The sequence below is a fragment of the Penicillium crustosum genome, assembly GCF_028827405.1.
Source record: "Penicillium crustosum strain IBT 35664 chromosome Unknown utg000003l_segment0_segment0, whole genome shotgun sequence".
Lineage (NCBI taxonomy): Eukaryota > Fungi > Ascomycota > Eurotiomycetes > Eurotiales > Aspergillaceae > Penicillium > Penicillium crustosum.
In genome coordinates this window covers 202,295-230,291 of record NW_026623124.1, presented here as the reverse complement: position 1 = coordinate 230,291, position 27,997 = coordinate 202,295, and the positions used below count along the sequence as shown (strand labels likewise).

The 27,997-nt window shown below is 47.7% G+C and overlaps 9 protein-coding genes across 9 annotated transcripts; 4 read left to right on the top strand and 5 right to left on the bottom strand.

Annotated features, from left to right (window-relative positions):
• Positions 1 to 2,241: 2,241 nt before the first annotated feature.
• On the bottom strand, positions 2,242 to 3,072 carry N7487_007157 (eukaryotic translation initiation factor 4E; the record flags this gene model as incomplete). The annotated part of the gene is made up of 3 exons (XM_056874887.1): positions 2,242 to 2,709; positions 2,769 to 2,840; positions 2,896 to 3,072. The coding sequence occupies 3 exons, from the start codon at positions 3,070 to 3,072 to the stop codon at positions 2,242 to 2,244; spliced, it is 717 nt and encodes a 238-aa protein (XP_056727075.1).
• Positions 3,073 to 3,615: 543 nt separating this feature from the next.
• Positions 3,616 to 4,404, bottom strand: N7487_007156 (Mpv17/PMP22 family protein; the record flags this gene model as incomplete). Its single annotated transcript, XM_056874886.1, has 5 exons — positions 3,616 to 3,680; positions 3,745 to 4,050; positions 4,116 to 4,221; positions 4,281 to 4,335; positions 4,394 to 4,404. The coding sequence occupies 5 exons, from the start codon at positions 4,402 to 4,404 to the stop codon at positions 3,616 to 3,618; spliced, it is 543 nt and encodes a 180-aa protein (XP_056727074.1).
• Positions 4,405 to 4,998: 594 nt separating this feature from the next.
• N7487_007155 (40S ribosomal protein uS5) lies at positions 4,999 to 6,012 on the top strand (the record flags this gene model as incomplete). Its single annotated transcript, XM_056874885.1, has 3 exons — positions 4,999 to 5,265; positions 5,420 to 5,677; positions 5,755 to 6,012. The coding sequence occupies 3 exons, from the start codon at positions 4,999 to 5,001 to the stop codon at positions 6,010 to 6,012; spliced, it is 783 nt and encodes a 260-aa protein (XP_056727073.1).
• A 5,978-nt stretch (positions 6,013 to 11,990) lies between these two features.
• On the top strand, positions 11,991 to 13,863 carry N7487_007154 (uncharacterized protein; the record flags this gene model as incomplete). Its single annotated transcript, XM_056874884.1, has 3 exons — positions 11,991 to 12,108; positions 12,210 to 13,386; positions 13,458 to 13,863. The coding sequence occupies 3 exons, from the start codon at positions 11,991 to 11,993 to the stop codon at positions 13,861 to 13,863; spliced, it is 1,701 nt and encodes a 566-aa protein (XP_056727072.1).
• Positions 13,864 to 14,280: 417 nt separating this feature from the next.
• Positions 14,281 to 15,428, bottom strand: N7487_007153 (opsin family protein; the record flags this gene model as incomplete). The annotated part of the gene is made up of 5 exons (XM_056874883.1): positions 14,281 to 14,362; positions 14,416 to 14,550; positions 14,614 to 15,101; positions 15,171 to 15,237; positions 15,292 to 15,428. 5 exons carry the CDS (start codon positions 15,426 to 15,428, stop codon positions 14,281 to 14,283), a joined length of 909 nt encoding a protein of 302 aa, XP_056727071.1.
• A 408-nt stretch (positions 15,429 to 15,836) lies between these two features.
• Positions 15,837 to 18,827, bottom strand: N7487_007152 (isoleucine--tRNA ligase ISM1; the record flags this gene model as incomplete). Its single annotated transcript, XM_056874882.1, has 1 exon — positions 15,837 to 18,827. The coding sequence occupies one exon, from the start codon at positions 18,825 to 18,827 to the stop codon at positions 15,837 to 15,839; it is 2,991 nt and encodes a 996-aa protein (XP_056727070.1).
• Positions 18,828 to 19,063: 236 nt separating this feature from the next.
• N7487_007151 (uncharacterized protein) lies at positions 19,064 to 20,122 on the top strand (the record flags this gene model as incomplete). The annotated part of the gene is made up of 1 exon (XM_056874881.1): positions 19,064 to 20,122. The coding sequence occupies one exon, from the start codon at positions 19,064 to 19,066 to the stop codon at positions 20,120 to 20,122; it is 1,059 nt and encodes a 352-aa protein (XP_056727069.1).
• A 563-nt stretch (positions 20,123 to 20,685) lies between these two features.
• N7487_007150 (ABC transporter ATP-binding protein) lies at positions 20,686 to 24,949 on the top strand (the record flags this gene model as incomplete). The annotated part of the gene is made up of 9 exons (XM_056874880.1): positions 20,686 to 20,763; positions 20,814 to 21,001; positions 21,065 to 21,721; positions 21,777 to 22,954; positions 23,008 to 23,183; positions 23,234 to 23,763; positions 23,856 to 23,971; positions 24,030 to 24,217; positions 24,275 to 24,949. 9 exons carry the CDS (start codon positions 20,686 to 20,688, stop codon positions 24,947 to 24,949), a joined length of 3,786 nt encoding a protein of 1,261 aa, XP_056727068.1.
• A 984-nt stretch (positions 24,950 to 25,933) lies between these two features.
• On the bottom strand, positions 25,934 to 27,559 carry N7487_007149 (uncharacterized protein; the record flags this gene model as incomplete). The annotated part of the gene is made up of 5 exons (XM_056874879.1): positions 25,934 to 26,353; positions 26,414 to 26,808; positions 26,861 to 27,052; positions 27,103 to 27,364; positions 27,425 to 27,559. 5 exons carry the CDS (start codon positions 27,557 to 27,559, stop codon positions 25,934 to 25,936), a joined length of 1,404 nt encoding a protein of 467 aa, XP_056727067.1.
• Between the last annotated feature and the right edge of the window lie 438 nt (positions 27,560 to 27,997).

Here is a 27,997-nt window from a genome sequence, read left to right as displayed (position 1 = left end):
ACTCGGGTTTGTTTTCAGCTTCTGAGTAGAGTAAATATATATCCGAGATTGAAACTTATGTATGGCACAAAGGCACCTTATAAATATTAATTAAACCTTAACAAAACGCGTCATAGATCTAACATCTTAGTAATTGTCAGTTCTAACGGTCAAAATACCCAGGCAAATGCTTTTTATAATATCCATAACATTGTAGGAGTGAAAACCCACACTGCATCTATACCATGTGCTTACTCATAATGTACTATCCGATCCAAATATGTAGCGCTTTTAAAATAAAACACAGAAATAATACGTGCATTTGATAGTTGTTTGATCAGTCCCTGTGGAGAGCTAATTTGCCTATCTTAAATGTCGCAAGTATACAGCTTCACTACCCAAACAAGACATGGATCGCATGGTAAATGTCAATCTTGTAGGTAGTGGAGAATTTACACAAGCCTTTAATGTGTTTCATTTTGTACGTTGTGTTATCTAACAAATGGTTAATTCAAGCTGATTGAGCAATCTTTCAGTCATTAGCTACTGCATCCATACTATGTTTTGCTTTCTTCAAAAGCCTGCATTGTGGTGACCTTTGCCACTGAAAATAGGATTGTCCTTTCTATAGTGCAATGCGTCTTGTACGCGCACAAGTTTGCCAAATAGTTTCCCCTTCCTTCATCCAACCCATCTCGTAAGGTACACTGTAGTCTGGAGGAGTTGGGAGGCCCAGCTAAGTAAGCCGCTTGGGTGCATTGAGATATCGTTCCATGGCTCTGTCAGTTCTCGTTGCTACCCATTCATTCAAAAAGTTGCGGAACTTCAACACATCGGAGTCTAGTTTGCGGTGACAAGTCCATTCGATATTCTGCACCATATCTATGTTTCGATCCTAGTAAGGAATGCTCGTAAAATATGTATCGTTTGTAACGATCTCGTATGGTGTGAACATAACACTAGACACATCATCTCGACTATATAGTAGGTAGTCCTTTATATTGGCGGCCTAGTCAAGATCGAAGGGAAGAAGCTTGTCTGTTTCAGGGTCGACAAGTAATTTTCGGTGTGCAATATCTTGATGCATGATCCCTATTTCTAGGTTCAGGAAATCCACTACTTGGGTAAGCTGTTGTAGCCATTCAAATTGGACAGGCCTTTTTGGATCGGCATTTGCTAGCGTTTCACCTGGGATGTACTTTGTTGTGAATCTAATCACTCGAGACTCTACGTCTTCGAGAACGACGCAATCAAACGGTACTATATTAGAGTGCGGTGGCAGTTTGCTAAGTATGTTGGTCTCCTTCTAAGACATTTGTAGTCTTCGAGGTATGCGCAGAGGGTTGAATTTGAACGCGACCCTCTGACCATTATATGATGAGAGATCCACACCTGGTCCAAGCTGATCAGCTCTTGAAATTGAGAGAAATAGATTGTAGTATGATGCGCAAGCGATTGACAGAGTGAGAAGGGAATATATCCAATACATAATGTTTCATCCTCTTCCGGATTTATCGAGACTCCAGCAAGAAGCCCATCATCGTCATCTGTGATTGTACGGACTTCGGGCGAAAGATAATCGGCGAATTGCGCAAGAACTGAGTTCTCAATATTTTTGTCAGGTGGAAACAGCTTGGCCCTTCCTTTGACTTTGATATTGGTGTTGGGGTATACTGTCTGCCTTGCGAAGGGCGTTTTATATCTCCAAGGAAGCATGGCGGTGTAAATCCGCAGAACATGCTTGAAACTGAGCGCTTACTACCTAAAGCGCCTGTCCACAGATGGCTATACATTTAGGCTGCTGCTAAGCTACACCTACAACATAAGCGCATTCAAAACCCGCAGCTATACTCAGGTGTTTGATCTCGCCAAAACAGACCCAGCACGCCAACGCGAAAAGTTGAATGCATCCATGAACAGGTCATATTTGTATAGAATAATGTAAGGAAAATACCATCATACCGGCACGAGCTCGACCTCAACCATGGCAGAAGCCTCGTAAAATGTGTTTGGTAGAGTAAGATACAAGTCGCAAGCAATCAGGCCGTCCCTGCAGAACTATGCAGCGGGGCGGGCATAAGAGGGGGAACCTCGGTCCCTATGTGAATCAACCCCCAGTTTCCAGCACCGCACATCGAGTCGAGTCGAGTCAATTCCCCTCGATTCGTGTCGTCCGTAATCGTGAAATCTGCGCATCGCCATCCGTCCCCTGTTTTTCGTTTTTCATCCTCATCTGCACATCGCCACCTCAGCCAACCCCGTTTAAACGGTGTACTTGGCCTTTGCGCGCGTGCTACCGCTGTGTGCACTGTCGGTGTGGCCAGAGAACTCCACCACATCCGCCAAGTTGAGCCGCAGCACATCCTTGAATCGCTGACCAATTGCCTCGAGGACCTCCTTGCCCTGCGCCTGTGTGCGGGTGTGCTTATCGCCCTGGATGCTCTTGCCGACTGTACGTGTCCATAGACCGACACGGTAGAAGCCCTTGCGCACATTCACAACCACTCCCATCACTTCGTTGTCGTCATCTTTCTCGAGGGTCTCACCGATCGCGGCGAGCTGCGCGTGCAGCCAGAGTTCGTCGATGGGGACGGAGCGCTTGTCCTTGAACTGGTATGACCACTTTCCACCGTGCTTGTTTTGGGGGTCCTCCCACTCGGGTCGTACGCCCTTCTTGAAGAGGTGGTAGTCGGCCTTGAGGCCAAGTTCGGAGGTCGGCGTGATGTTGTTCTAATAGCGATCGAGGTTAGTGTGATTGTTAATCGGGGGAGACTTCGGATTGGACCTACATAGATGCCCCAGAATTCTTCCACGGAGCTGAAGGTAACCACCTCCTTAAGCAGATCGTTCCAGTTGTCGCCCTAATTTTCATGAGTAAGTACACTGAGGTCGATATATCCAACTGGTATCTCCTACCTTGCCACTGGGGGGCTTGGTGAACCACAGAGTCCACTCGTGCATAAGAGGGTGCTTCACGTTGAAGTCATCGGGGTTGTGGAAAACGGTGACGGCATCACCAGTCTGAGTCTCGGTGACAGGAGCGGAGTTCTCATCGGCAACAACCGGAGTACCGTTTTCTGCGACAGTAGCCATGATGAAGGGATATGGAGGGGGAAATCGAGTCGGAAAGTCGGAGGGGCGAGAATTTCAGGGAAAGCGCAAATCGGAGCTTTTCACACAAAGAAGGTAAGATAAATCCGAGCCTGGATCGAGTTAGCAGTAATAGTCTGCTCCAGGCAGTGTGAGATCAGAGTGGAGGTGAGCGACAATCGACTGCAAAGAGTGGAAGTTTTGAAGTTCGAGCCACAAAAACTTGCCTTGCCTCTTTGGGTTCTTCCGTAACATAATCAATTATCACTCCTGGGCACTAATATACCATATGATCTTCATTCACTTGACTCTTATTTCTATTTTGTATATCATTCATATATTCTATTAATTCTATTTGAATATTAAGATTCACATTCATACTATCTAGTATCCTACATGGCCGAAAAATGCAGAATAAAAATCTTCCCGAACACGATGCCTGAGGAATATAACCTAACAACCAAAAAGGACATCCTATATAATGGAGCGCCAACGTGAAAAAAACAAGCCCAAAATTAGCGAATAATGAAAACTTCAAAGGGTATCTCAAATTGCGGCTTGGAATTCTAGTTCTTCGCCGCTGTTCATCAGGCTAAGGAAGCAGTTCCACCCTGTTTAATTGTTAGTGTCTGAGGAAGGAGTACAACCAGCAACATTTGGAAGAAAAGTACTCACCCAAACTGATAACGTTGACAAACAACAAGCGCAGCTCTAGGGGGACAAATGTAAAGTTGACCCCCTGTACAAACGGCCAGACCATCAGGTTGGCTTTGTAGGCGGGAACAAAGGCAGTCTTCAACCGTTCCACGGGATCAACACCTTCCATGATGGCCATCGAGGATAGGAAACAGGTGAGCTGGATTGGGGCAAAGAAGACTTGATCGGCGGCAACACGGGCGGCGGTGGTGGATGCGGCGCCCTTGAGAACGACATGACGCTGGAGGATGCCAAACCAGGTAGTGGCAACAGGACCGAAGACGGCTAAAAGAACAAGGCATTGATCAGCAATGTACAAGTGACTCGAGACTTGAGACATATACACATACCTCCACCGTATAGAGCCATTCGCCCAGTGCGGGCAAAATCGTGCTTTTGGAGACCTTTCCGGTCAACAGCTTGCTGTGCTAGAACATCACCGCTGCCGAATAGAAACTATTGTAACAAGGATCAGGAGCTGGTCCGAGTGAAAGGGGGAAAGGAGATGATCGTACGGCACTGGTGATGCTTGCGGTGAGGATGGGCCTCTTTGCCAACTTGGACTGGTACCTGGTTGGAGAGTGTTGTGAGCTTCGATTCAAGGAGATAAGTAGCAAGGGAGACCTACCAGCGCAACATAACTGCAATTGAGCGGTGGTGAAAGAGATGACACAAGTAGAGAAGAGTGGAATAATGCAAAGAATGAACAAAAACGCAAGAGGAGGGACGCTGAAAGACTATTGAACTGGGGGCAACTGGGGAGGAAACAATCTTGAAATTGCGGAGTCGAGATTACCCTGTCGCATTGCTCAAATAGGAAATGCATCCGCCTGAAGCAGATTTTTGAAGTGACGTAGGGGAGTAGAATACCAACATTACGAGGTCTTGATTTGGTGCATAAACAGGATATATTGTTAAATATAGCTATAGCTAATAACCTCAACATTAATATAAAATCAATTTATACCTTCTTGCACAGTTTCAATGCCCCCTATAAACAACGACGATCAATCGATCTACTTCTGGGCCCCGTCAGGTGACACCGCCCTGGAAACCTTAAGTGCACGTGCCACCACCCCGATCAGGAACTTAGGGCATAGGGTCCCCACTAGGGCTGCCCGCTCGCTTAGCCCACCCGCGCAAATTTCGGGCAAACAGTGCTCAGCGCCGTGAATCTCGACGACCAACTCAATCCCGACAACCCTCCCCGTCGCTTCCCATAACAACATCAATATGGCTGACGCTGCTCCCCGTGGACGTGGTGGTTTCGGTTCGCGCGGCGACCGTGGTGGTGAGCGTGGACGTGGCCGTGGTGGCCGTCGCGGCCGTCGTGGCCCCAAGCAGGAGGAGAAGGAGTGGCAGCCCGTCACCAAGCTCGGCCGTCTCGTCAAGGCCGGCAAGATCACCTCCATGGAGCAGATCTACCTCCACTCTCTGCCCGTCAAGGAGTACCAGATTGTCGACTTCTTCCTTCCCAAGCTCAAGGATGAGGTTATGAAGGTACGGATCGACACACTTCTTTTGAAATTGGAGGATTGAGCGGGATTCGACTGGAATGCGACAATTGCACGCAATTGCGCAGTGGAAGCTCGAGCGGAGAAAAACGAATACATCGAAATCAGACCAGAAACTAACGTCAAATTTCAACCTACAGATCAAGCCCGTCCAGAAGCAGACCCGTGCCGGTCAGCGTACCCGTTTCAAGGCCATTGTCCTCATCGGTGACTCCGAGGGCCACATCGGTCTCGGAATCAAGACCTCCAAGGAAGTCGCCACTGCCATCCGTGCCGCTATCACCATCGCCAAGCTCGCTGTCCTCCCCGTCCGTCGCGGTTACTGGGGTACCAACCTTGGTGAGCCTCACTCTCTGCCCGTCAAGCAGAGTGGAAAGTGTGGTTCCGTCTCCGTCCGTGTAAGTTTTGTACAGTGGTTTGGCCCTTGTTTTCAGGGGCCAGTTGATCTGAAGAGATGGTTTCTAATGAATTACAGCTCATTCCCGCCCCCCGCGGTACCGGCCTTGTCGCTTCCCCCGCTGTCAAGCGTCTGCTCCAGCTCGCCGGTGTCCAGGACGCTTACACCTCCTCTTCCGGCTCCACCAAGACCCTCGAGAACACCCTCAAGGCCACCTTCGTCGCTGTCGTCAACACCTACGGTTTCCTTACCCCCAACCTGTGGGCCGAGAACAAGCTCATCCGCAGCCCTCTGGAGGAGTTCGGTGATGTCCTCCGCCAGGGCAAGAAGTACTAGGTTATGGATGATGCATGATTTTTGTTCGACAATTCCAATGGGTTTCTTTTAAAACTTCTCCCTCTGTGCTTGGCGATTAAAAGATGGTTCGTGTGTGCGAGAGACATCTCCGCACCGCTCTGGATGTATTTATCATGGGGAGGGACACAAAATAGCGAAGTCCACGGGCCATTTGCCAGCCAATTTGTTCTTTGAGCTGTAGTTGTATCCAGTAGGGCAGTAGGTTTTTTTGTTTTTTTTAACTTGCTTGATATCAGTTTGGCAATGTGCCAGTCTCTGGGTTTAAGCTTGCGTCTTCGACATCCAGCCTACAATATCGCTATGACAATCATCCATGGAAAGGTCGCTCAGGCAGCTCGATATGTAATCAAGCACCGGTCTACCTAGGTAGGGTCCCGCCCTGAGGTGGAGACTGGCATGTCTGACATCAGACCATGGGATACTATACTTGTCCCTGAAGAAACCTTTATATATAGACAATTCACAGCTCATACCCCACGTTTGTCAGAAGCCCAATATGGATGTGTGAAGTATCCACACTGGGGCACATAACGTATTTCACCCCATTGCTGGACACACCCTATAGCTGGACACCCACCCAAAACGCGTCAATTAATTTAACCCCTTTCTTCTTCTTCTTCTTCTTCTTCTTCTTCTTCTTCTTCTTCTTCCACCACCCACCATACCACCAATACGCTCCCGGAGCTCTAAAAATTCAATAGAGCAAGAGGGTAGTATCTTACTAGCTATCCAGGCTTTTAAGAATCGAGAATTCTCTTCAATTCGTGAAACCGCCCGCCGAGTCAATATACCGAATTCAACCCTCGCTACACGCCTCCATGGTGTAAAAAACCACGCGATTTCTCACGTCAGCCTACAGAAATTGACCCAGATTGAAGAGGAATCTCTTGAAAAATTGATTCTCTCTATGGATCTACGTGGAGCAGCCCCCCGGCCCTCTATGGTACGAGAAATGGCAAACCTTCAGAAGCGTGGAACCACCCCGCTTCTTCCAGTCGGCCAAAATCGGGTTACAAAATCCGTTGAACAACGTCCTCTTCTCTCCTCCCGATTCTCGAAACGGTATAACCCCGAGCGAGCGAAATGTGAAGACCCGAAAATCATCGGGGAGTGGTTTGATCTAGTTCAAAAGACAATCCTTCAATTTGGAATCGACCCCGACGATATCTATAACTTTGACGAGACCAGTTTCGCGATAGGGTCAACTGCAACTGCGAAGGTTATAACGAGGGGTGAGGACTACGGTCGGCGAGCAGTTTTACAACCTAGAAATCGAGAGTGGGTAACCACAATTGAGTGTATAAATGCTTCTGGCTGGGCCCTTCCTCCGTGTGTGATTTTTAAAGGCAAATTCTTTATTGAATCATGGTTTGAAGGCCTCCCGGGGGATTGGCGCTTCGAAGTTAGCCCTAACGGCTGGACCTCCGATCAAATTGGGCTTCGTTGGCTTGAGAAGCTCTTTATTCCTAGTACTTCTTTACGTACGAAGGGGGAGTACCGGCTTTTGATACTCAATGGCCACGGAAGTCATTTAACGCCTAAATTCAACGAAATTTGTGAGAAAAATAAGGTGATACCAATCTGTATGCCAGCGCATCCACCTCATCTTTTACAACCTCTTGATATGGGTTGTTTTGCGGTATTAAAACGATCGTATGGTCGGATGATTGAAACTATGATGCGGAACGGGATCAACCATATTGACAAACTTGACTTCCTCGAAGCATACCCTCTCGCACGAATTGAAGCCTTTAAATCGGAGATAGTTAAGAATAGCTTCTTAGCTACCGGTTTAGTCCCATTTGGACCCGACCGAGTGATTTCAAAGCATATTATCCGACTTCGAACCCCAACCCCCCTGCCAGCCAGGGTAGTGAATCAAGCCAGGATCTTACCCCAAAAACTCCTTTCACGGAGGAAGACCTACGTCAACAGGCTTCATTGCTTGAAGCTTTACTTCGTACAAGATCTCGAAGTCCGTCCAGCCCGTCAGATCGTGCATTCAACCAGCTTATGGAAGGCTTCCGTCTTATAATGCAAGGTGCGATCTTACTCGCCAAAGAAAACAAGAGATTACGTGCCGCCAACGCGAAGCAGAAGCAAAAGCGTATTTGATCCCGAAAGCAGATACCTGCTGAAGAAGGCCTCTCAGTTCAAGATGCAGATTACCAGGGTATAGAAGAGAAACATGTCCAGATAGATCAGTTAGTTGAATTAATTAAATGGCGTTATGGTTGAGATAAATGCATTTAAATTTAATAGGTTGGGTTGGGTGTCCAGCTATGAGGTGTATCCAGAAAATATAAATAGACATAAAAAATACCCCCGAAAAGAAAGAACAAGAGATTATAATGATTTCTAATGTATGCATGGATATATATATATATATATAGTAAAACCTAGTTATAACGACCCCGGATAAAACGATAACCCGGATATACCGATCGGAATCCGGTGTCTAAATTGATCCTCCATACAAAAATCGTTGATTCATTCTCTCTCATAAATCGTTATATCCAGGACTTTATACGTCAACTATAAAATGCCTCGCCGATCAATTCCAGCCTCCGAGAAGATTGCTCTTCGAGAGTACTCCCGAAACAACCCCTTACTTACGCATAAGCAACTCGCCAATTGGTTCTTTAATACCTACAATCATCGTATTTCTCAATCTACAGTCTCTGAAATCCTTTCCTCCCGATACCTCTATCTTGACGCCGAGGTTTCGAAGCACCAACTCAAAGCAAAACGTGCTCGGATAGCGCGGTGGCCTGACCTTGAAAAAGCCCTTCTCCATTGGATAAAACTCGCTAAATATCATATTCCTATAACCCAAAAGGTTATACGTGAAAAGGCACGTTTTTTCTGGGGCCAGCTACCTATCTATATAGGCGTTGAAATGCCTACATTTAGTAATGGTTGGCTGGCTGGGTTTCAACACCGTGGATCAATACAAAATCGTTTACATTATGGTGAAGATGGAAGCACCCCAGAGCTTACTTCTGAAGCTATGATTCCAATTCGTCAAGCTCTTCAATCATATAGCCCTCGGGATATATTTAATTGTGACGAAACAGGCCTTTTCTGGAAGCGTATTCCTGACCGAGACCTTTCAACCCGTTCTTTACCTGGAAGAAAGACGGAGAAGGCTAAAATTACAGCCTTGTTTTGTTGTAATGCAGATGGATCTGAGAAGCTAAAACCATGGTTTATTGGTATGTATGTCTTTATATTACTTCCTATACTATGCCAGGCCATGCCATGCAAAGCTAGCTAGGCCAGGCCCTGCTATATAAAGCTAGCTAAGCCAGGCCATATAATACTATTATTTCCTCTACTAATATATATTTTATAGGCACAGCTAAGAAACCCCGCGCTTTTACTGCTTCCCACATCAATATTAATAATCTTAATATACGTTGGAAGTCGAATGCAAAGGCCTGGATGACTAGCGAGATCTTTGAAGAATGGCTTCGGTGGTTTGACGCTTTGATGATTCATAGGAAGGTAGTACTTCTTATGGATAATTTCTCAGCGCATGAATCTGCAGTGAAGGCTATTAATAATAGTACTGCACCACTACAAAATACCCTGATTATATGGCTTCCCCCGAATTCAACATCCCGCTTCCAGCCACTTGATCAGGGTATTATTAATACGTGGAAGGTATATTGGAAGCGCCAATGGGTTAAATTCATGCTTTATGAATTTGATAGTGGCCGAGATCCTATAAGCTCAATGAATGTGCTAAAAGCCATTACATGGGGTATCCAAGCCTGGGAACTTGATATATCAGCTCTTACAATTAAGAGTTGCTTCCAAAAGGGGCTCTCAATATCACTTCTAGATACTACTACTAGTAGTAGTACTAGTAGTAATATACAGTTGCTAATTAATGAGATATCATCTGATATACTTATCATGCGGCCTTGGATTCCAAACCCAATGGATATTGAGCACTTTCTTAACCCAATTGATGAGCTTATTCAAGATAGTATTCATACTATTGATGATATAGTGCTCAGTGGGTTTCTTGGAGAGGTTGATGAGGATGATATAGTGGTTGAAGAGCCCCAGGTTCAATATAATGAAGCTATTGAGGCTTTAAAAACCCTTCGGTTATATGAAGAGCAGCAAGAACAGGGTGAAACCAAGTTAATTACTGCTCTACATAGACATGAGAGGTTAGTTGAAGCAAGGAAAATCGGACGGCAGAAGCAGAGCGATATTAGGAGCTTTTTTGTGGCCTGAATTTGTATATAAACCAGAAATATATATTTAATATATGGGACCTTGATGTAACGATTACCTGGCTTAGCGGGTCACCCGAATTAGGTTTAGCTCATGCGTCTTCCTTCATCCTCAACTTCATTTCATCCTAATTCAATCATGCCTCTTGCCTCCTTTCCAAATCTTGATTGTGATGGTTCCAGCATGACTCGAGAAAACCCTCACCCAATCCAGTCTGGAGAGCTTGACCGCCATGACCACCAGTGACCCTTCTTCCGGGGCATTCCCAACAAGGTTGCCACGTATGAAGGCGCCATGATACTGCTAGAAACTCTCATGCGAGCTTCTGCGTGAAAAAGCGAAGACTAGGCCAACGATAACCTTGAAAAAGGACATAAAGGGGCATTTTGCGACTTTCTCCCATCCAACCGGGCGAAAGGCTATACGAGTTCAGGCCCTTGAAATTCGACAATGGCTCAACGGAGATCGTTCTTTTTCATCGAGCCCCTCGATGCGGATGGCGCAGCCGCTCACTGATATATCCTCGCCTGTAGATGCCATCCGATTCTTTGGTGACAGATAGTGGGAGGAGCTCATGCAGTACGACGATAACATAGAAGATTTGGATTGCGTATCCACCAGGCCGACTAAAATTAGAATGAGACTTGCATAAAGAACCATCCCTGCCGCAATTTACTATCATATCTGGATGTCGCGTCAGTTATAGACTAAGGACCGTGTCAAACTTCTAGGATGTCTCGCGGACCGACACTAGCCCAAACCTAGACCCAAAAGGATAAGCGGATCGGTGGATCCAAGATCAGCGAGTATCAACCTTCCAAGCATCGAAGCATTCCCCCATTTTAAAAATTGATATCGGGTTGGCTAGTACTATGGTTTATAGGAAGCGACATTGGGGTAGCTAGTACTGTTGCTATTATTTGTAAAGCTGCTCTAGATTGGCATATGATATAGATATGAAACAAAATGCTTCAACATAGCGACAAAGGCATTCTGAGGATTCTGCAAGTACGATGGATCTGTCCCGATCCATACAGTTAGACTATAATGATGTTACGGCCTTCCTGGATACACAAAAAAAGCTGACACACCGACTTTCCAGGGCAAAAAATCTGTTCATCTTCGTCGCTGTGTTGTGATAGTCATGAAGAGCACCTTCGGATCTGCCCTTCCAAGCGGTGCCGTTGATTTCATCGCGGCCGACTATAGCATAATGAATTAACAATTGCTCGTACAGCCACCAACTACATACTTGATTGGATATGTTTTCGGGTCTATCCTTTTCAGTCCATTGTCAGAGACATATGGGCATTACGGTGCCTGATTAGGCCCAGTAGGGTTAGAGCTTTCTTCGTCCTACGCTTGGGAATACAACACGACAATAATGCGAGTTATACTAGCCAATATTATGTACATATTGGTAGAGTGTCTAGCATTCTTAACGGTGCAGGGCAAAGTATAAGAGCGAACGCACAGTATTGAACCGGAAGCCTCGATCTAGACCTCGGAACTGCTTGCGTGAATAGTACCTACCTCGAGTTCTTGTCTATACGGCGAGCGCACGCTTGAAGAGAACGCGCGCACAGTACATTTCCCTCATCTGACTGTCTCGTTCCATCTATTCTTCTCTCATCGCCTCCCATCTTGTCTCATCCTTCTAATAATCACTTTCATCCAATTTTCATTATTATTGATTCCAAATCAACATGAACAATCAATACGATCGTGCGATGCGTGAGCAATGGGACTCCAGCCTCATGGGAGCGCAGTTCTGGGACTATGTGACGAGAAGTTTCCAGGAACGTGCTAGAAATGAGGGACAAGGTATGTTTTTACATGTGCTGCATGCTTGTTATGTTGAATGCTTGACACACAAGCATGTCCATTGATATATACTTCGTGCTAATGATCTCATCTGCATCTAGCCCTAACTGGCCAATTGCCGCATCAAAGCTCTACCCAGTCGCCTTCCAAAAGTCATGTTCAGACTACAGTGACAAGCTCTACCGAGAAGAGTCCAAAGAAGCAGAAGAGTCGCTTGGAACTCTCTCGTCTGGCTTCTTTCAATAGCACCAGACTCCGAAACACCATTCATCCCTCCCCCCCAAGGACTCATACTCCAACCTCGCCTGAAAAGAGTCCCGAGACGAGCCAGAAGACTTCAAAGAAAGGTAGCCTGCGTCTTCCAAGACTGCCTTCCTTTACGTCTTCCAGTCTCAAGCGCCGAGGCCCAATCCTCGCTTCAACTACAGGCATTGTTGAACTCCAGAAGCCTACCCGGCCTTCCATCCTGTCTCCTTCGACCTTCCTTCCACCTGAATCTCCTCCTACTTTCTTCCCTCCTGAATATCCTATTCCTCCCATTACCACGGCCCCCCGTCCTGCCTTTCGTTCTCTCTACAGAGGACCGTCTGCTGCTAATCTAGATATTGTACCCCCCATAGCTCCCGAGGACCCTTATCCTTTTTCCACAATTTCTCCTAACCGTCGGAGCATTATCAGTTTTCAAGAGTGGCTTGAGCGACCAAGTGACCCTCTCCCTGAATCTGTGCCTACTCCTCGCCCAGCTCACAGTTCTCAAATAAACTTGATGGCTTACCTCAACGATGGTGGCACCTGGGATAATATCCCACGCACCAAGCCAGTTCTCGAACTGAACATGCTTTGTGATGCTCGCAAGGCCTCACCAAATGATCGTGTTGGTCCGGAAGATGACCAGATCATTTATAAAGGTACTATGTCTGATGCGGCCATTGAGGCCAATGTTCCTGTTGCGAACGAGACTGCGACTGACAGCCTGGGAGCCCACCACTCCCCCAAGGAACCAGAGGGTGAGGTTAAGATCAGAATCACCATTCCCTCTGAGGAGAACTTGCGACCTTTAGTCGAGTTTCGCAACCTGCGTGTGCTGCGTCTAACTGGTATGTTTAAATCATACCAGAGTGTCATCTGGCAGGCAGTCTGGTTGAACTCCCAGCTCACAACCCTCGAGCTGGAAATGACAGTGGGACTGGAAATCAAAAAGCCAGGTCCAAGGGGCTGGAAGCCCATCACGGATGGATGGGTGATGAATGTGAAGTCGTTTGGCGCGCCCGTTTACCAGTAAGTGACACCGAGCTGAGAGTTATCTGAAAGTGAGAGATGTGACATATGCTAACCTGACTGATCTATAGTGGCGAGCACGGCAACGGAGAGATCTCGAGCAAAATCGGGTACGGCGAGTACCTTGACAAGTTCTGCATCGAGAAGGCAAGGCTTCTTGCCGGCGCCACCAGGTTCCCCGTCCCCCGCTACCTGCCGGTCAAGCATCTCACCTTGGCCGGCTTCGCCGTGGACGGGGATGCGTTCGGGATGTGGTTCCGGAACCTCGAGGAGGTTCACTTCAAGAAGGACTGCATCGACTGCGGTTTCTGGTTGTCTCGCGCCCAGCGAGACGTTCGAGTTCGTCACTCGAACAACCTCGGAGTGGCCCGGGGTAATGACGGGCCCTCCGGGGCCAGCTCCATGGAGGAGCTCGATGAGGATGAGCTTGCCGAGCTCACCGCTGCGGTGGGAGGTCTGGGGGTCTCCAGGATGTGAACGGACGGTGTCCGCGTCCATCGGCGGCGGCACGCTCGCCAGAGCCTTCCCCAGGGGGTTCTGGTGAGCGTGCCGCCAGGGAAATACTATCATTCGGTTGTTGTTGTTGTGTACGAGTAAAAAAAAAGGAAAGAAAAAAAAAAAAACACACACTTGTTCAAGTCATTCTTGCTCCTTATGTAGAGTACGGAATAAATGGAACACATGTAAAACAGCAGGGCCAAGATAAAATATCAATATCATCATGCTCATACCTCATACCTCATACCTCAAGACCATTACTTAAATCAAACTGATCAAACTGAGAAGGGTGAAACTGATCCGCAAATGGGAGAAATATGACAGTCGACTGAAAGAAAAAGGACAAACATGCTATCATCTCATTTCCAATCTGAATGTGGGCGAAAAGTAATTTCCTTACGCACCCTCCTCGTCGGAGATACGAATAGCTCCCTCATTGCCGACACCATGGGACCAGAACCCTTCCACGTAGAGCGCACTGTAGATATTAGCATGTCGTCCGCATACACAGAGGTTCAGTCTGAAACTCACATTCCAGTGGCGCTCTCATGAGCCAACAGAAGCCAGTATCCAAGGACACCTTGCGTAAAGACATCCTGTATAGCGAAGAGGACAGTCTCCGCATCAACGCTCAGTTTAAGCGCAAGAGCACCAGCCGCGAGAGAACTACCCAACATTAGTAATCGTCCTGAACCGAGTTTAGAATGCTCTTTTGGATATATAACTCACATGGGGAACAGCGCTAGCATGGCAATGGCGGATCCAGAAATAGAGCCAAAGAAGCGTTGTGTCTGAGCATCCTTGCCCTTTGCCGCTTTCTGTGCATGGAAGCCTATATGGTGGATCACGACCAGGTAGGAAATACATGCAAGGGTCAGCCAGACCCAGCGCTCGGGCCCGTGGCCTGCAAAGATGCCGAATAGAGCTGCTGCCAGCATTACCAGGTGGGCGACAATGGCGATGAGTAGGTTTGCACCTGGTAGGCCGGACAGAAGGGCGAAGTTGATGAAGAGCAGGGGTGTTGTTAATGCCCAGTTTACATAGCGCAGCCATAGGACCTGGCGGATGTAGTCTGTGTGGGTGTCTGGGACATGCTTGTGGGATTCGTGGATTCTGGCGTGTTTGGTTGTTATGCCTTGGCCTGTTGAAAGGGCTAGGTAGATTATGAAGGAGATGGTGGTGATGAGGGAGGTCAGAATGTGGAAGATTCGTTTAGGCTGTAAAGATGTTAGATATATATATGTATAATAGAGGGGATATAGCGCATAGAAGAGATATGAACTCACCAGAGGAGCACGAGCGGCCAAAGTATAGAACACCAGCGAGGAGATGCCCATTAACACAGTGACAACCCTATAGATGTTAGTATGATCAGGCATTCAATATATATCTATAATATACACATACCATAGAGTCCGCTTTCCCACATCGTGAAGTTCCTGGAATACCTCAGATCCCGGAATGACAGTGGGAATAGGCGCCACTGAGGATGTGGTGGCGGGTGCCGTGAGAGTAGCAAACTGATCAAATGGAGGTTGAATCATGCTGAATTTGAAGAAGATGGGTAAAATAAGAAGTGAAGAAATGAAGAAGTGAAGAAAGAGAAAACTCCAGAGTATATGAGTATATGAATGATGATTCAATGTTGCATCGAAACAGGATTGGGGATGATTGGGGGCAACCGTCATTGACTGGATACTGTCGTCATAACCAATTATAACATTCACTACATGGATTATTCTATTATTCTACATGGATTGAATAGATCGAATGGATTAAAGAGACTAAAAAGATTAAATTCCATCCAGCTTGGTTTTGAATTTGAATGTTGGATGTCTCTAGATTGTTGGTTGCACTGCAGTTGTTAAATTGGCTGCCATGTCCAATGGAGATGATCGATATAATACATAAGTAATACACAAAGAAATAAGTATACAGGCTTGCACAGTGATCTAGGCATTTGCCTCATGCACCACTGTCTCACACCGGTCGCAGATCGCATTTTCGACCGCCACCGGCTCCGGAATGGCGTACCGCCAGCATCGTGGGCATTTAGAGGCCTGTGGCGCATACACATACACTTTGCCAGGTTGGCCACCTAGCTCAAATGTCTCCTCATATTGCCAGTCAGCATCCTTGATGTCATCTGGGAGAGGTTCACTGTGGGATGCTAGGGTGATGGAGGACACAACAAAGAGATCAGGGAGCTCTGACAGATACTGCTGGAATAATCCAGAGCTGCTGGGGAGCACAACGTGGACAAAGGATTGTAGGGAGGAGCCAAGCTGTTTTTTACTACGAGCCTGCTCCTGCAGGTTTTTGATGGCAGAGTGGACCACCGTCAGCTCCTGGTAGCTGGTGTCTAGAGCTAAATCCTGCCACTCCGGAGCCGGGGCAGAAATAATACGCTGCAGGGGGTGCTCAGATTGGGTACGGATGGACTCGGGAGTATGTTCCCACGTTTCTTCCACAAGTACTGGGGTGATGGGACCCAGTGTCTCTTGGAGATGATTGTAGATGTAGAACAAGGTCGTTTGCGCGGCACGGCGACTTGTGCTGTCCTCACCAAGGGTGTAGAGTCGGTCCTTGATCGCCTCCATGTAGAAAGCAGAAAACTCGAGGTTGGCCCACCGGTTCATCGTGCTCACACCCTTGTAGAACTCGAAGTTGTCACATGCCTTCTGCGACGTGAGTACCATGTCTGAGAGATGCTTGAGTGCAATTCGATCGACCAGCTGCAGCTGCCCGTATGGGACAACGTTCTTTGGGTTGAAATCGGCAAGGGCACCCAGCAATAACTTGAAGGTGACACGGAACTTGTGGAGGCTGGTGTTGACGGTCTGGAGTACCCGTTTTCCGATCACCACATCGCGCGTGTAGTCGCTGCTTGCCGCCCACATGCGAAGCGCATCGGGGCCAAGAGCGTCGTACACGGGTTCTTGGTTCTCTGGTTGCTTCTTTCCTTTGCCTTTGCGGGGTTTGAGAGGAGGCAGCAGAGTTCCATCCATGATGGTCTGCGGGTACATCACATTGCCAATGGATTTGCTCATTTTCCGCCCATGTTCATCCAGGGTGAAACCGTGGGTGATGAGATTCTTGAATGGCGCATGAGGCGTGGATTGACCCGAACCGAGTTGGTGTGAGATATACGTGAGGAGGCCAGACTGGAACCAACCGCGATGTTGATCAGAACCTTCGAGATACACGTCTGCTGGATGACTCCGACCTTCCATAGGGACATCGATCTCGGCCCAGCTAGTACCACTGTCAAACCAAACGTCCATGGTGTCGGTTCCACGTCGATATCCCGCTCCAGCCTCGTCCCGCAAGGACGGAGGAATCCATGCAGCATCGTCCGCACTGTCGGTCCACCAAGCATCGATTCCCCGCTCTTCAATTGTAGCCATGATATGTGAAACACTATCTTTAGTCAAGACAGCCTCTCCAGTAGTCCGGTGATAGATTGCAGGAATTGGAACACCCCACGCGCGCTGACGCGAGATACACCATTCATTTCGATTCTTCACAAAGTTCTCGAGTCGGTTCTTTCCAGTCTCGGGCACAAACCGGACATCTTCCAACGCCCGAAGAGCACTGCTGCGGATATCGGCTACATCGGCAAACCACTGTTCGGTTGCCCGAACAATGATCGGGAGCTTTGAGCGCCAGTCGTAAGGGTACTTGTGCTCGTACTTGTGTTGTGCAAGCAACTGATCACACGATTGGACCCATTCCAACACTGCAGTGTTACCTTCTCCCAAGACAGGCTTTCCAGCTAAACGTGTAGGATCGAGGGGCATGGCTTTATCTGTGAATTTGCCTTCATCGTTGACGGGAGCGAACACAGGAATGCCACGTGCAAGACATGCCTCGTAGTCGTCCATTCCATGACCAGGCGCGCAGTGAACCATGCCAGAGCCAGAATCAGCAGTAACAAAGTCCGCAGCGAAGATGGGCTGTGGCTGAGCTTCAGGTCCTTTGAATAGAGGTCGATACGTAGTTTTCTCTGCTAGCTCGGACCCCAGGATAGAGGGCACAATAACAGAGAGATCTTCTTTCAACATACTCTGGAGATATTCCAACCGCGACTGAGCGATAAGAAGATGGCCATGTTTTTCCGATAAGACAATAGTGTATTCCAAAGACTCGCTGACTGCAATGGCAGCATTGGCAGGCAGGGTCCAGGGAGTAGTGGTCCAAATCACAGCACTCACATCCTTTCCACGAAGAAGAGGATCCTCAGCGAGATACGTGGGGATATTGACAAGAGGGAACTTGACCAGAGCAGCGGTCGAGATATGGTCCTCCTTGTATTCGAGTTCAGCTTCCGCAAGAGCGGTACCCGTTGAAGGCGACCAGTAAACCGGCTTGAACTTTCGGTAGATGAGGCCTCGATCCACCATTTCCCGGAAGATACCCAATTGTCGCATCTCGAATTCCTTGTCCATGGTCTTCCAGTGGTTCTCCCAGTCGGCCATGACCGCGCAGCCACGGAACACTTTCATCTGCTCCTCCACAGTTTGTCTTGCCAGTTTCCGCGCGGACGTGCGAATAACGGCCGCGCTGACCGATCCGCTTGCAACGTCCGCATCTCGCAGGCCTTGTAGGGCTTTGAGCTCGATCGGCAGTCCATGGCAGTCCCAGCCCGGCACGTACCGCACTCTCTTCCCGCGACCCAATTGTACGCGACAGATGATATCCTTCAAGATCTTGTTGAGCGCATGACCAACATGTAGGTCGCCGTTCGCATAGGGTGGACCATCGTGCAAGACGAATGGTTGGTCGGCGGGCCTTTCGCGGCGTTGCCAGGCGTAAAGATCATCGGTGCATCGTTTTAGGTATTTGGTCCGATCGACAGGTGATACGCGTGGAGGAAATGAGGATTTAGGAAGTTTCAACGTCGAGGTCCATGAGCGAGGGATTGACCGCGCCAATTCGGGCATTGTCCAGCATATCCTAGAAAATGCTGAGAGGTTAAGAAGAGAAGAGAGTCTTGGCGTTGGACAAAACATGGCTTCTTCCCAAACGAGTTTAGACTCCGCCCTGGACTTCGACCCCGTTCCCCTGTTGACTACCTTTGTTGACTACCTTTGTATATACATATACATATACATATACATATCCATATATATATATATTTATATTTCTCCAAATTACTCCAGCCATTAGAAACCTAACCATGTCTCTGTTTCTTAATCTCCCGTTTGAGCTCCGAATACTTATCATCGAGCATGTGCTCTACACCCCGCTCAGCCCGCCTCTGACTCCTCTTGAATCGGATGGAGTCGAATATCATGACCTTACATATAATGCGTGGGTCAGTAGAGGTCGCAATGCGTATTATAACCATCAGAGCAAGCCCAACCCTTCAAACTGTCTGCCTCTTCTCCTCACAAATCATCAAATTTCGACCGAGACTCAGGTGATCCTCGGACGCAGGAAAGTCGACTACATTCTTGACATATCAGTCAAGGATGACTTGCGCCTCTTGTTGACTTGGCTGTCAGTACCATGTCTCACAACCCACATATCGACACTCTACGCGAATGTGCGTCTGTTCGGTCACATTATCGAGAAGCGCACCATCCGTAGCCAACTTGGCGACGGCGGTCGGCTAGGCTTCCATTGGTACTTCTATGCGGCATTAGAACGATTTTTCCGCTATGGTCCCGTGGGAGAAAAAAAGCGCAAAGAAGACGAGACTTCTAAATATCCTCGAAACACGAATGAATTCGAGGACCGGGGGATGTTGATCGATATACTCGTTCTTGACTTCCAGTCTGCGGAACTGGAACTTTCCTTCCCACCAGAGCATGTCACATACAAGCAGTGGTCGAGGCGACATTGGGGGCTGGATCGGGGAGACCAGAGTGAGACTTCAGAGACGTTGTCATCATATAAAACGCGCCCGGAGTGGCTCTGCGAATATCTGAAAGCCTGGATAAGCGGCCTTCTTTACATGAGTTATCATACTTCCAAATTCGGGCAGCCACTCTATGAGCGTATTGGGACCATTCGGATGCTTGTTGATGGACAACTATATCATGAATTTGATCTTGCGGCTTGGTTAGCTCGCCTACGGTTTACCGATCCAACCTCTATGATGGGTCATTTATCCACTGATGACAGACAGTCTGGATTTTGGAAATGGAAAAAAGAGACATTGCTGCGAAGGAAGGCCCAAGGGTTTCCTGTGATATGGCCATCGGATGATGAATTAGGACAAAGTGAGGTGTGATCATTCTATGTGTTCCGTGGGGTGTTAGAAGAACATCTGTGATATCAATAGGAAATTATAGAAAATTATAGAGAGATGCGCTTTATACTTACAATATATCATATTTTATTTTAGAGAGATATCCTGATGGAGTATACATTTGTTATGTATTTCCGCCATTATACTAGCTACAATGGAATATACCATTTGGATGATATTGCATCATGGCTTAGTATCTCCGATAATTTTGGAATAATTGGAAATAATTGGGAATAATTTGAATGCCAAGTTCTGAGCTATACATTCCAAACTAGGTCAATGTGGAGTGTCTCATAGGAGCCCGGGGCCATCGGGACCCGTGGAGTCCGCGGGACCCGCGGAACCCGTGAGCACTCTGTAACCCCCCTAGCAGAATTGCCTGCATGAATCAACATTAGAAGCACAAAAAGAGCGACATGTCTCGATAACTAGCTTGTAATTGTCTTTTATACACACATGCAAATAGAAAATCGGTTTGGAAGCAAAGCCGACTTGACTCTCTACTCGCCTGAGGGTGTTTCGCATGGATATCTAAATTCTCTACAATGGAGAAACAATCCGAGAAGGATCCAATTGATGCCCAGGGGCCCAATGAAGAAACGGATGCCTTTGGTGCATATCTGGTAAGGACATCCCCCTTCCATCGCTAGGTTGAAAGTCTAACGCCAAGCAGAGGATCTTTCACTATGGCTCATCCAAAGACTATACATTGCAAGCCATTGCAACTGCCTGCGCACTAGGGTCCGGTGTTGGCATGGCCCTTGTCAATCTAGTCTTTGGTCAGTTTATCACACTCATCACTGACTACACGGCGGGTCATACGGATGCTTCGAAGTTCCGAAGTGAATCTGCGAGACTCAGGTAAGTGCAACGCCCTAATCTAGATGGACAGGAAAGAACTAATATGAAAGAAAAAAAAAATAGTCTCTTCTTCTTCGTTATTGGCCTATGCCGATTCTTCCTCACTTACGGATACAGCACACTCTATACACTCGCCGCATACCGGATCACGCGAAATATTCGCCACCGGTACCTGAAAGCAGGCTTGAGCCAGGAAATTGCTTTCTTTGATTCCGGTACTAGCGGATCAATTGCGATGCAAGCTACTTCGAATGGACGACTAGTACAGGCTGGAATATCGGAAAAACTGGGGCTGATTGTCCAGGGCCTGTCCGCTTTTATATCGGCCTTCGTGCTAGCATTTGTCACTCAATGGAAGTTGACTCTCATTTGCTGCTGCATTGCCCCATCAATGCTTCTAGCTGTGGGTATCAGCTCCACATTTGAAGCTTCAATTGAAGCAAAAATCCTCAAAGTTCAGGCCCAAGCTGGATCTTTTGCAGAGAGCATCCTGTCAAGCGCTCGGACGGTACAGGCGTTCGGGCTTCGAAATCAGCTAATATGCGACTTTGACAAATTTTTGCAGGTTTCGAGAAAGCTCGGAAACAAGAAATCTCCTCTTTTTGGTTGCCTATTTGCCACGGAGTACACCATCATCTTTGCTGGGTTTGGCTTGTGCTTTTGGCAAGGCGTAAAAATGATATCTACCGGGGAGGTGGAGCAAGCTGGGGACATTTTCATGTTTGTTCAGTCTTTATCCTTTCAAAGCTGGCAATGCTAATCACGATACTCGTAGTGTGCTCATGTCCGTGATTGTGGCAGCTATAAGCTTGACCTCTATAATGCCTTATTTGATTGACTTTGTCCGCGCAGCCTCCGCGGCGGCAGAGCTATTCCGGCTGATGGACCGAAAGTCAAGAATCGATCCATTCGACGACTCCGGAGAAAGACCGACAGACGTGATGGGAGATCTCGACTTTAGTGGCATTTCGTTCGCGTACCCTACACGTCCTGATGTCAAGGTATTGGACGACTTCTCACTGCACATCCCGGCGGGCAAAACAACTGCGCTCGTGGGGGCAAGCGGGTCTGGAAAAAGCACCATCGTTGGACTGATTGAACGATGGTATGACCCTTTGTCTGGAACGATCAAGCTTGATGGCCAGCCAATAGAACTTTTCAACCTCAAATGGCTACGTCAGCAGGTTAGGCTTGTTCAACAAGAGCCCATTTTGTTTGCTGGTACAGTTGCTGAAAACATCGCGAATGGCCTTGTGGGTACTCCTTGGGAGAATGAATCCCCAATTGAAAAGCTGGCCCGGATACAGGATGCTGCTAAAATTGCCTTTGCCCACGATTTCATCACCCAACTTCCTAGCGGGTATGATACCGTTATTGGAGAGAGAGGCGGGCTACTATCCGGAGGTCAGAAGCAACGGGTTGCCATTGCTCGCAGCATTGTTTCCCAACCACAGATTCTTCTTCTGGATGAGGCAACGAGCGCACTTGATCCCCATGCCGAGGAAGTCGTCCAACAGGCATTGAACAATGTGTCCAAGGGGCGCACTACAATCACCATTGCACACAAATTAGCCACTATAAGAGATGCCGATAATATTGTCGTCATGGAACGTGGCCGTATTCTCGAGCAAGGTACGCATAACTCCCTTTTGGAATCGAATGGTGCATACGCACGATTGGTGCGGGCTCAGGATTTGTCTGTGGCGACGCAGGACCCCGAATCTGCCTCGGATAGCCAGGATGAAACAGACAAAGAGGATCATGTTATACTTGATGGTAAATTGACCCGCCACTCGACTACCACGCGATCAACTTCGGAGAAGCAGTTGAGTCGGGATGATTTTGACAATTGGAAAAGATTGGGTCTTCTTCACACAATCTGGAGATTGGTGAAATCCACCCCTGAGGTCAATTGGGCTTTGACGATCATGATTTTGGCTTGTTTAACAGGAGGTGAGGCTAGCATCTTGAACCCCTATCCCAGATTGAAACTGATCAAATTGTAGCTGCTGCATATCCCGGTCAAGCTATTTTGATGTCCAAACTCATTGAGGTCTTTCAATTCACAGGCTCAGCTATGCGGACAAAAGGGAACTTTTTTGCTCTCATGTTTTTCATTCTCGGGCTTGGATCTTTCGTCGCCTATTTTATTATCGGATGGACATCAAATATTGTTGCACAGGTAGGTCTCCTTTATTGATGGGCGCATCTTGACTCGACTAACCCAACAAGACCATGAACCACAAATACCGGAAGCAAGTCGTCAATGATATAATGAAGCAAGACCTGCAATTCTTCGATCGCACCGAGAACACTACGGGGGCACTAACCAGCCGTGCCGACTCTTATCCACAGGCCGTATTTGAGCTTATGGGCTTTAATGTTGGTCTAATGCTGGTTGCAACGACTGGTGTATTATCATGCTCCATCCTGGCAATGGCATATGCATGGAAACTTGGCCTTGTTGTTGTTTTAGCAGGACTTCCACCCATGCTCGTTTCCGGTTACGCTCGCATCCGAATGGAGGGTGCAATGGACCACAAGATTTCGAAGCTATTCTCGAAGAGCGCATCCATTGCCTCAGAGGCCGTGACGGCTATCCGGACAGTGTCTTCCTTGGCGATTGAGACATCGGTTTTGGAGCGATACACCCATGAGCTTGACCAAGCAATTGCCACATCCACGACGCCAGTGCTTTTCATCATGCTCCTTTTCGCATTCACCCAAACTGTTGAATACTCTTTTCAGGCTCTCGGTTTCTGGTATGTTTGTCTATCGTATCTCTTTCGCAGGCTCAAATGCCTTGTTCTCGGGTTTGTGATAGGATGCTGACCATCGGATCATCTCGACATAGGTATGGATGCCGACTTGTCTCATTTGGAGAGCTCAGCATGGTCAACTTTTTCATCGGTTTTCTAAGTGTATTCTTTTCTGGCCAACAAGCTTCAATACTTTTTGGCTTTTCAAGCAGTAAGATGCATTCCAAGGCTGTGTGGGAGGTAAAAGCTAGTTTCTAACAGTTATCCAGGCATGACAAAGGCAACAAATGCTGCCAATTACATATTTTGGCTTGAACAGCTCCAGCCTACAATTCGAGAGACTGGCGAAAACCGTGATATTGGCCCTGGCGACTTTAAATCTCTCCACTTGGAAAACCTGCAATTCTCTTACCCAATGAGACCTCACGCTCGCGTCCTACGTGGCATCGACCTTCATGTATGCCAGCCCATATCGTCACAAACTGTCCTTTCCCACTGCTAATACATTGTATAGATCAAAAAGGGTCAATTTGTCGCGTTTGTCGGCGCATCTGGCTGTGGAAAAAGTACCATGATCGGTATACTCGAACGTTTCTATGATCCAGTAGCCGGTCACATCAGAATCGATGCCCACACATTAGAGAGCATGAACCCTTGGCTGTATCGAGCGCAAGTAGCACTTGTACAGCAGGAACCCACCCTCTACCCTGGCACCATTCGCGAAAACATCGCCATGGGGACGCCTACTGGTAGCCCGTCAACGGTTTCTGACAACGACATTGAGGCTGCGTGTCGGGCTGCCAATGCGTGGGAATTTATCTCTTCTCTGCCCGATGGCCTTATGACCCTCTGTGGTGCCAATGGGACACAGCTCTCTGGCGGGCAGCGCCAACGCATCGCCATTGCCAGGGCGTTACTCCGGAATCCCCGTCTACTCCTACTAGATGAAGCAACAAGCGCGCTGGACACTCAATCGGAGAGAATTGTCCAAGATGCACTGAATGAGGCGGCTTCCCAAGGGGATAGAATCACGATCGCGGTTGCTCATCGCTTGTCAACTATTCGTCATGCGGATATGATTTGCGTGTTTGATGGGGGCAGGATCGTTGAGTCTGGAACCCATGAGGAATTATTGGTGAAAGGCCAGCTTTATCCGAAGATGTGCGAGGCTCAGAACCTAGGCACTTGATCAGGTGGAGCATTATATCTTCTGTGTCTTTTAAGGCGTGAGTTTAGTGGGTTTGTAATATTGCGGGTATTTGTTAGAAAACGCAACGGCGACTACAGAATGTCTAATTGATGGACTAGTGCATAGGTTATCATGTAATTAAATTGGAACAATTATATGTATGTATATATACATTATGAAGCCATTCGATCCATGTTCAGTCTCCTAGAGCTCCATATCTCCTAGTCTCAGCAACTTGTCAGTGTCCCATCCGTAAGGAACACTGTCATTCTCTAGTGGTTGTAACTTCTTTGCATATCAATGCAGATTGACTATCTCATTACAGAGATCTGGTGCTTCTTGTTCCGTTGAGATCCGAAAGATTCGATATCTTCACGTCCCCATTGGGTAGAATGTGGGGTAGACATGACATGACTCCAAGATAAATTGGAGTATAGAGCGGCTTGGAGGCCCGAATAATTCACCACGCTGGCCAATATGAGTCTTTCGATATAAAATGGCGTCCTCCCCGGGTTCCTTGCCGGAGGTCCTTCGGGGCAGCGGGTCCGCCCGAGGGAGCGGCAACCGTACATAGAACATTGTAGGGCAAAGGATCGGGATGGATCCCGATTTCTCGTTCAATTATCAAGTCGGTCTTGTTAGTCTGATCAAGTATAGAAGGACCTTGGCCCAAATGTCTCGAATGTCCCACCATAATCGTTTACACTGTTCTCCGCAAGTACATCAAAACTTTCTCTTGGCCGTACGTCTATACTTGGGAATTATGGAAGCGTCCAATATTCTGTGATTTTAACGCTACGTTGCTACAACGTCTCTTTTTCATAGTTGATGTCACAGAAGTAGAATTCAAATGCATAGAGATCAGTGATATAAGTTAACTTCGGTCCGTTGTGATAGTTTCAAAAGACATGTGAAACACCAAGCCCTCGGGAATGATTGTATATGAATCTAATTCAATCCCTTCTATACTGCCTCTCAGGTATTTCAAGTAGAATTCGAGTTATCCGCACAAGAGAAAGCAGCTGACCCGCCGGACTCCGCGTAGGAGTTGATGATCCCAACTACTGTTCCATAGGTGCCGGCAACTGTCAAAAAGCATCCAAATGCTATCACCAAGGCACTAAAGCAGACCATGGGCAGCCATGCTCTGGACTTGTCTCGGCCCGTAGCCCAGTTGTCATACAACCACATACAACCGTAGGGTTGGAAACATAGAATCGTTCCAAGCAAAGCACCGATGAGGGAGACCAGAGCGTCAAAGGCAGGAATTGTGCTAGCAATTATGTACGCAATCACAGTAACACCAAAGGTGCAGCCAAGCCAGGAGAGCCAGTGAGTTGGTGTGTTGCTATTCAGATGTGGAGACCCGCGAAGAAGGTGGACGAAGATGTACTTTGCAGGTATCTATAGAACGGTATAGATTAGTTGCATGTGCTATGATGCTTTGGTCTCTGTGGGCCTTACATGTATGACAATCGTCGTGGTAACAACCAGCCCTGGCAAGGCAACCCCATAGGCAATCTGCTTCACCACCCCGCCAGCTGAACCCAGAGCTGGTGAGGCGACATAGGAGCCGCAGTAGTAATAAATAACGCAGGCGATGACAGTGTAGATGGAACTCACACAGGCCTGGCAGATAAGTAAGGCTGGCGTGTATCGGCGAGGATTGCGCATCTCGGATACAATGGCGAAAAACCCAGGTGTGCCCGAGAACGAAAACGTGAGATTAGAGATCGCGGTAATACCCTTGACGAAGGATGGATTACCAACGATCTTGAAATCCGAGGACCAGGGCGTCTGATCCTGCGGTGCAGAAGGGGGGCGGTCTTGGACGCCAACGGCGATAGACACGGTCAGAACTAGAGGAGAATTTAAGGAAATGCTTCAATATGTATCAAGAGAGAAACAAACCTGCAGCAAGAATACATGGCAAGCCAACCCATGCAAGCCAGGTGATACGACCGAGTGTTCTCACACTGCTAGTAGCGAATCCAAGGAAGGCGGCAATGGCAGTGAAAGCTGCAGTGCATATACCATGAGTAGAAACTGCGTTTAACCCGATGGTAATTCCCAGTATACCAGAGGCACTGACAAATATGTAGTCTGGAAGGTCAGTGAAGTGGCCTATATAGTTGGAACTGGGGTACACCTACACAGGCAGAATACAACGGACAGCACCCAGCGACCAATTGGGCCAAACATCAAAGCTGCGGCATCATCGATACCATAAACCTCCCGATGGTTTAGTTTGAAGGTACCAATCACATATTCAGACCACGTAGTGATCCCACCGATAGCAAGTAGGCAAATCACACCTGGAACAATCCCCAGGGCATCGAAGGCACTCGGAATGGAGAGAATCCCCAATCCAATCTGAGACTTCATCATCAGAGTCACAGTTCCTAGAAAACCAACCTAAAGAAATGTCAGCTTGGTGTGAGGGTGACTATGCAATTCCAACTCGTTAATATGCACATTGCGGTAGTTTGGCCCGTCTTCTGTGATTTCTCCAAACACGACATCGTGAGTGGCAGTTTGTGTGGGCTTTGATGCGAGATCATCTTTTGTTTCGTCTGTGGGCTCGCCCTTGGGTGGTTCATAAACATCCATGATCAAGGTTGATGCAGAGTGTAAGTAGAATTGTCATTCCTTTCGAGAGATCCCTACATATCCTCTTTTATAACCCGCAAGAAAGTATTATTGTACATTCTCGACACCAATGAGAGCCAATGCGGATTCTATTACTCGTTTCAATCTATATAGGTCCCCACATGCCCCCGCACCCCTCATATCTCTCCCTGGAGAGATTCCTGTTATCATTTCAGGGGTGGGGGGTTGAAGTGTGTGAGTCGGGAAGTAACCCGAACCATTCTCTACATCGATATAGGCTTGGGGTCCTTGGACTCAAGTTCTTTCTTGTTTTTCTTTTTCTTCTGGATATTACTCGACTTGGAATATATCTTATTCTAAGCCAAGGAGCCTTGCATCCGAAGCATTGGGATCAGCGAGGCCGAGGGCAATTTCCTGCATCGGCTAGCACACCGACAT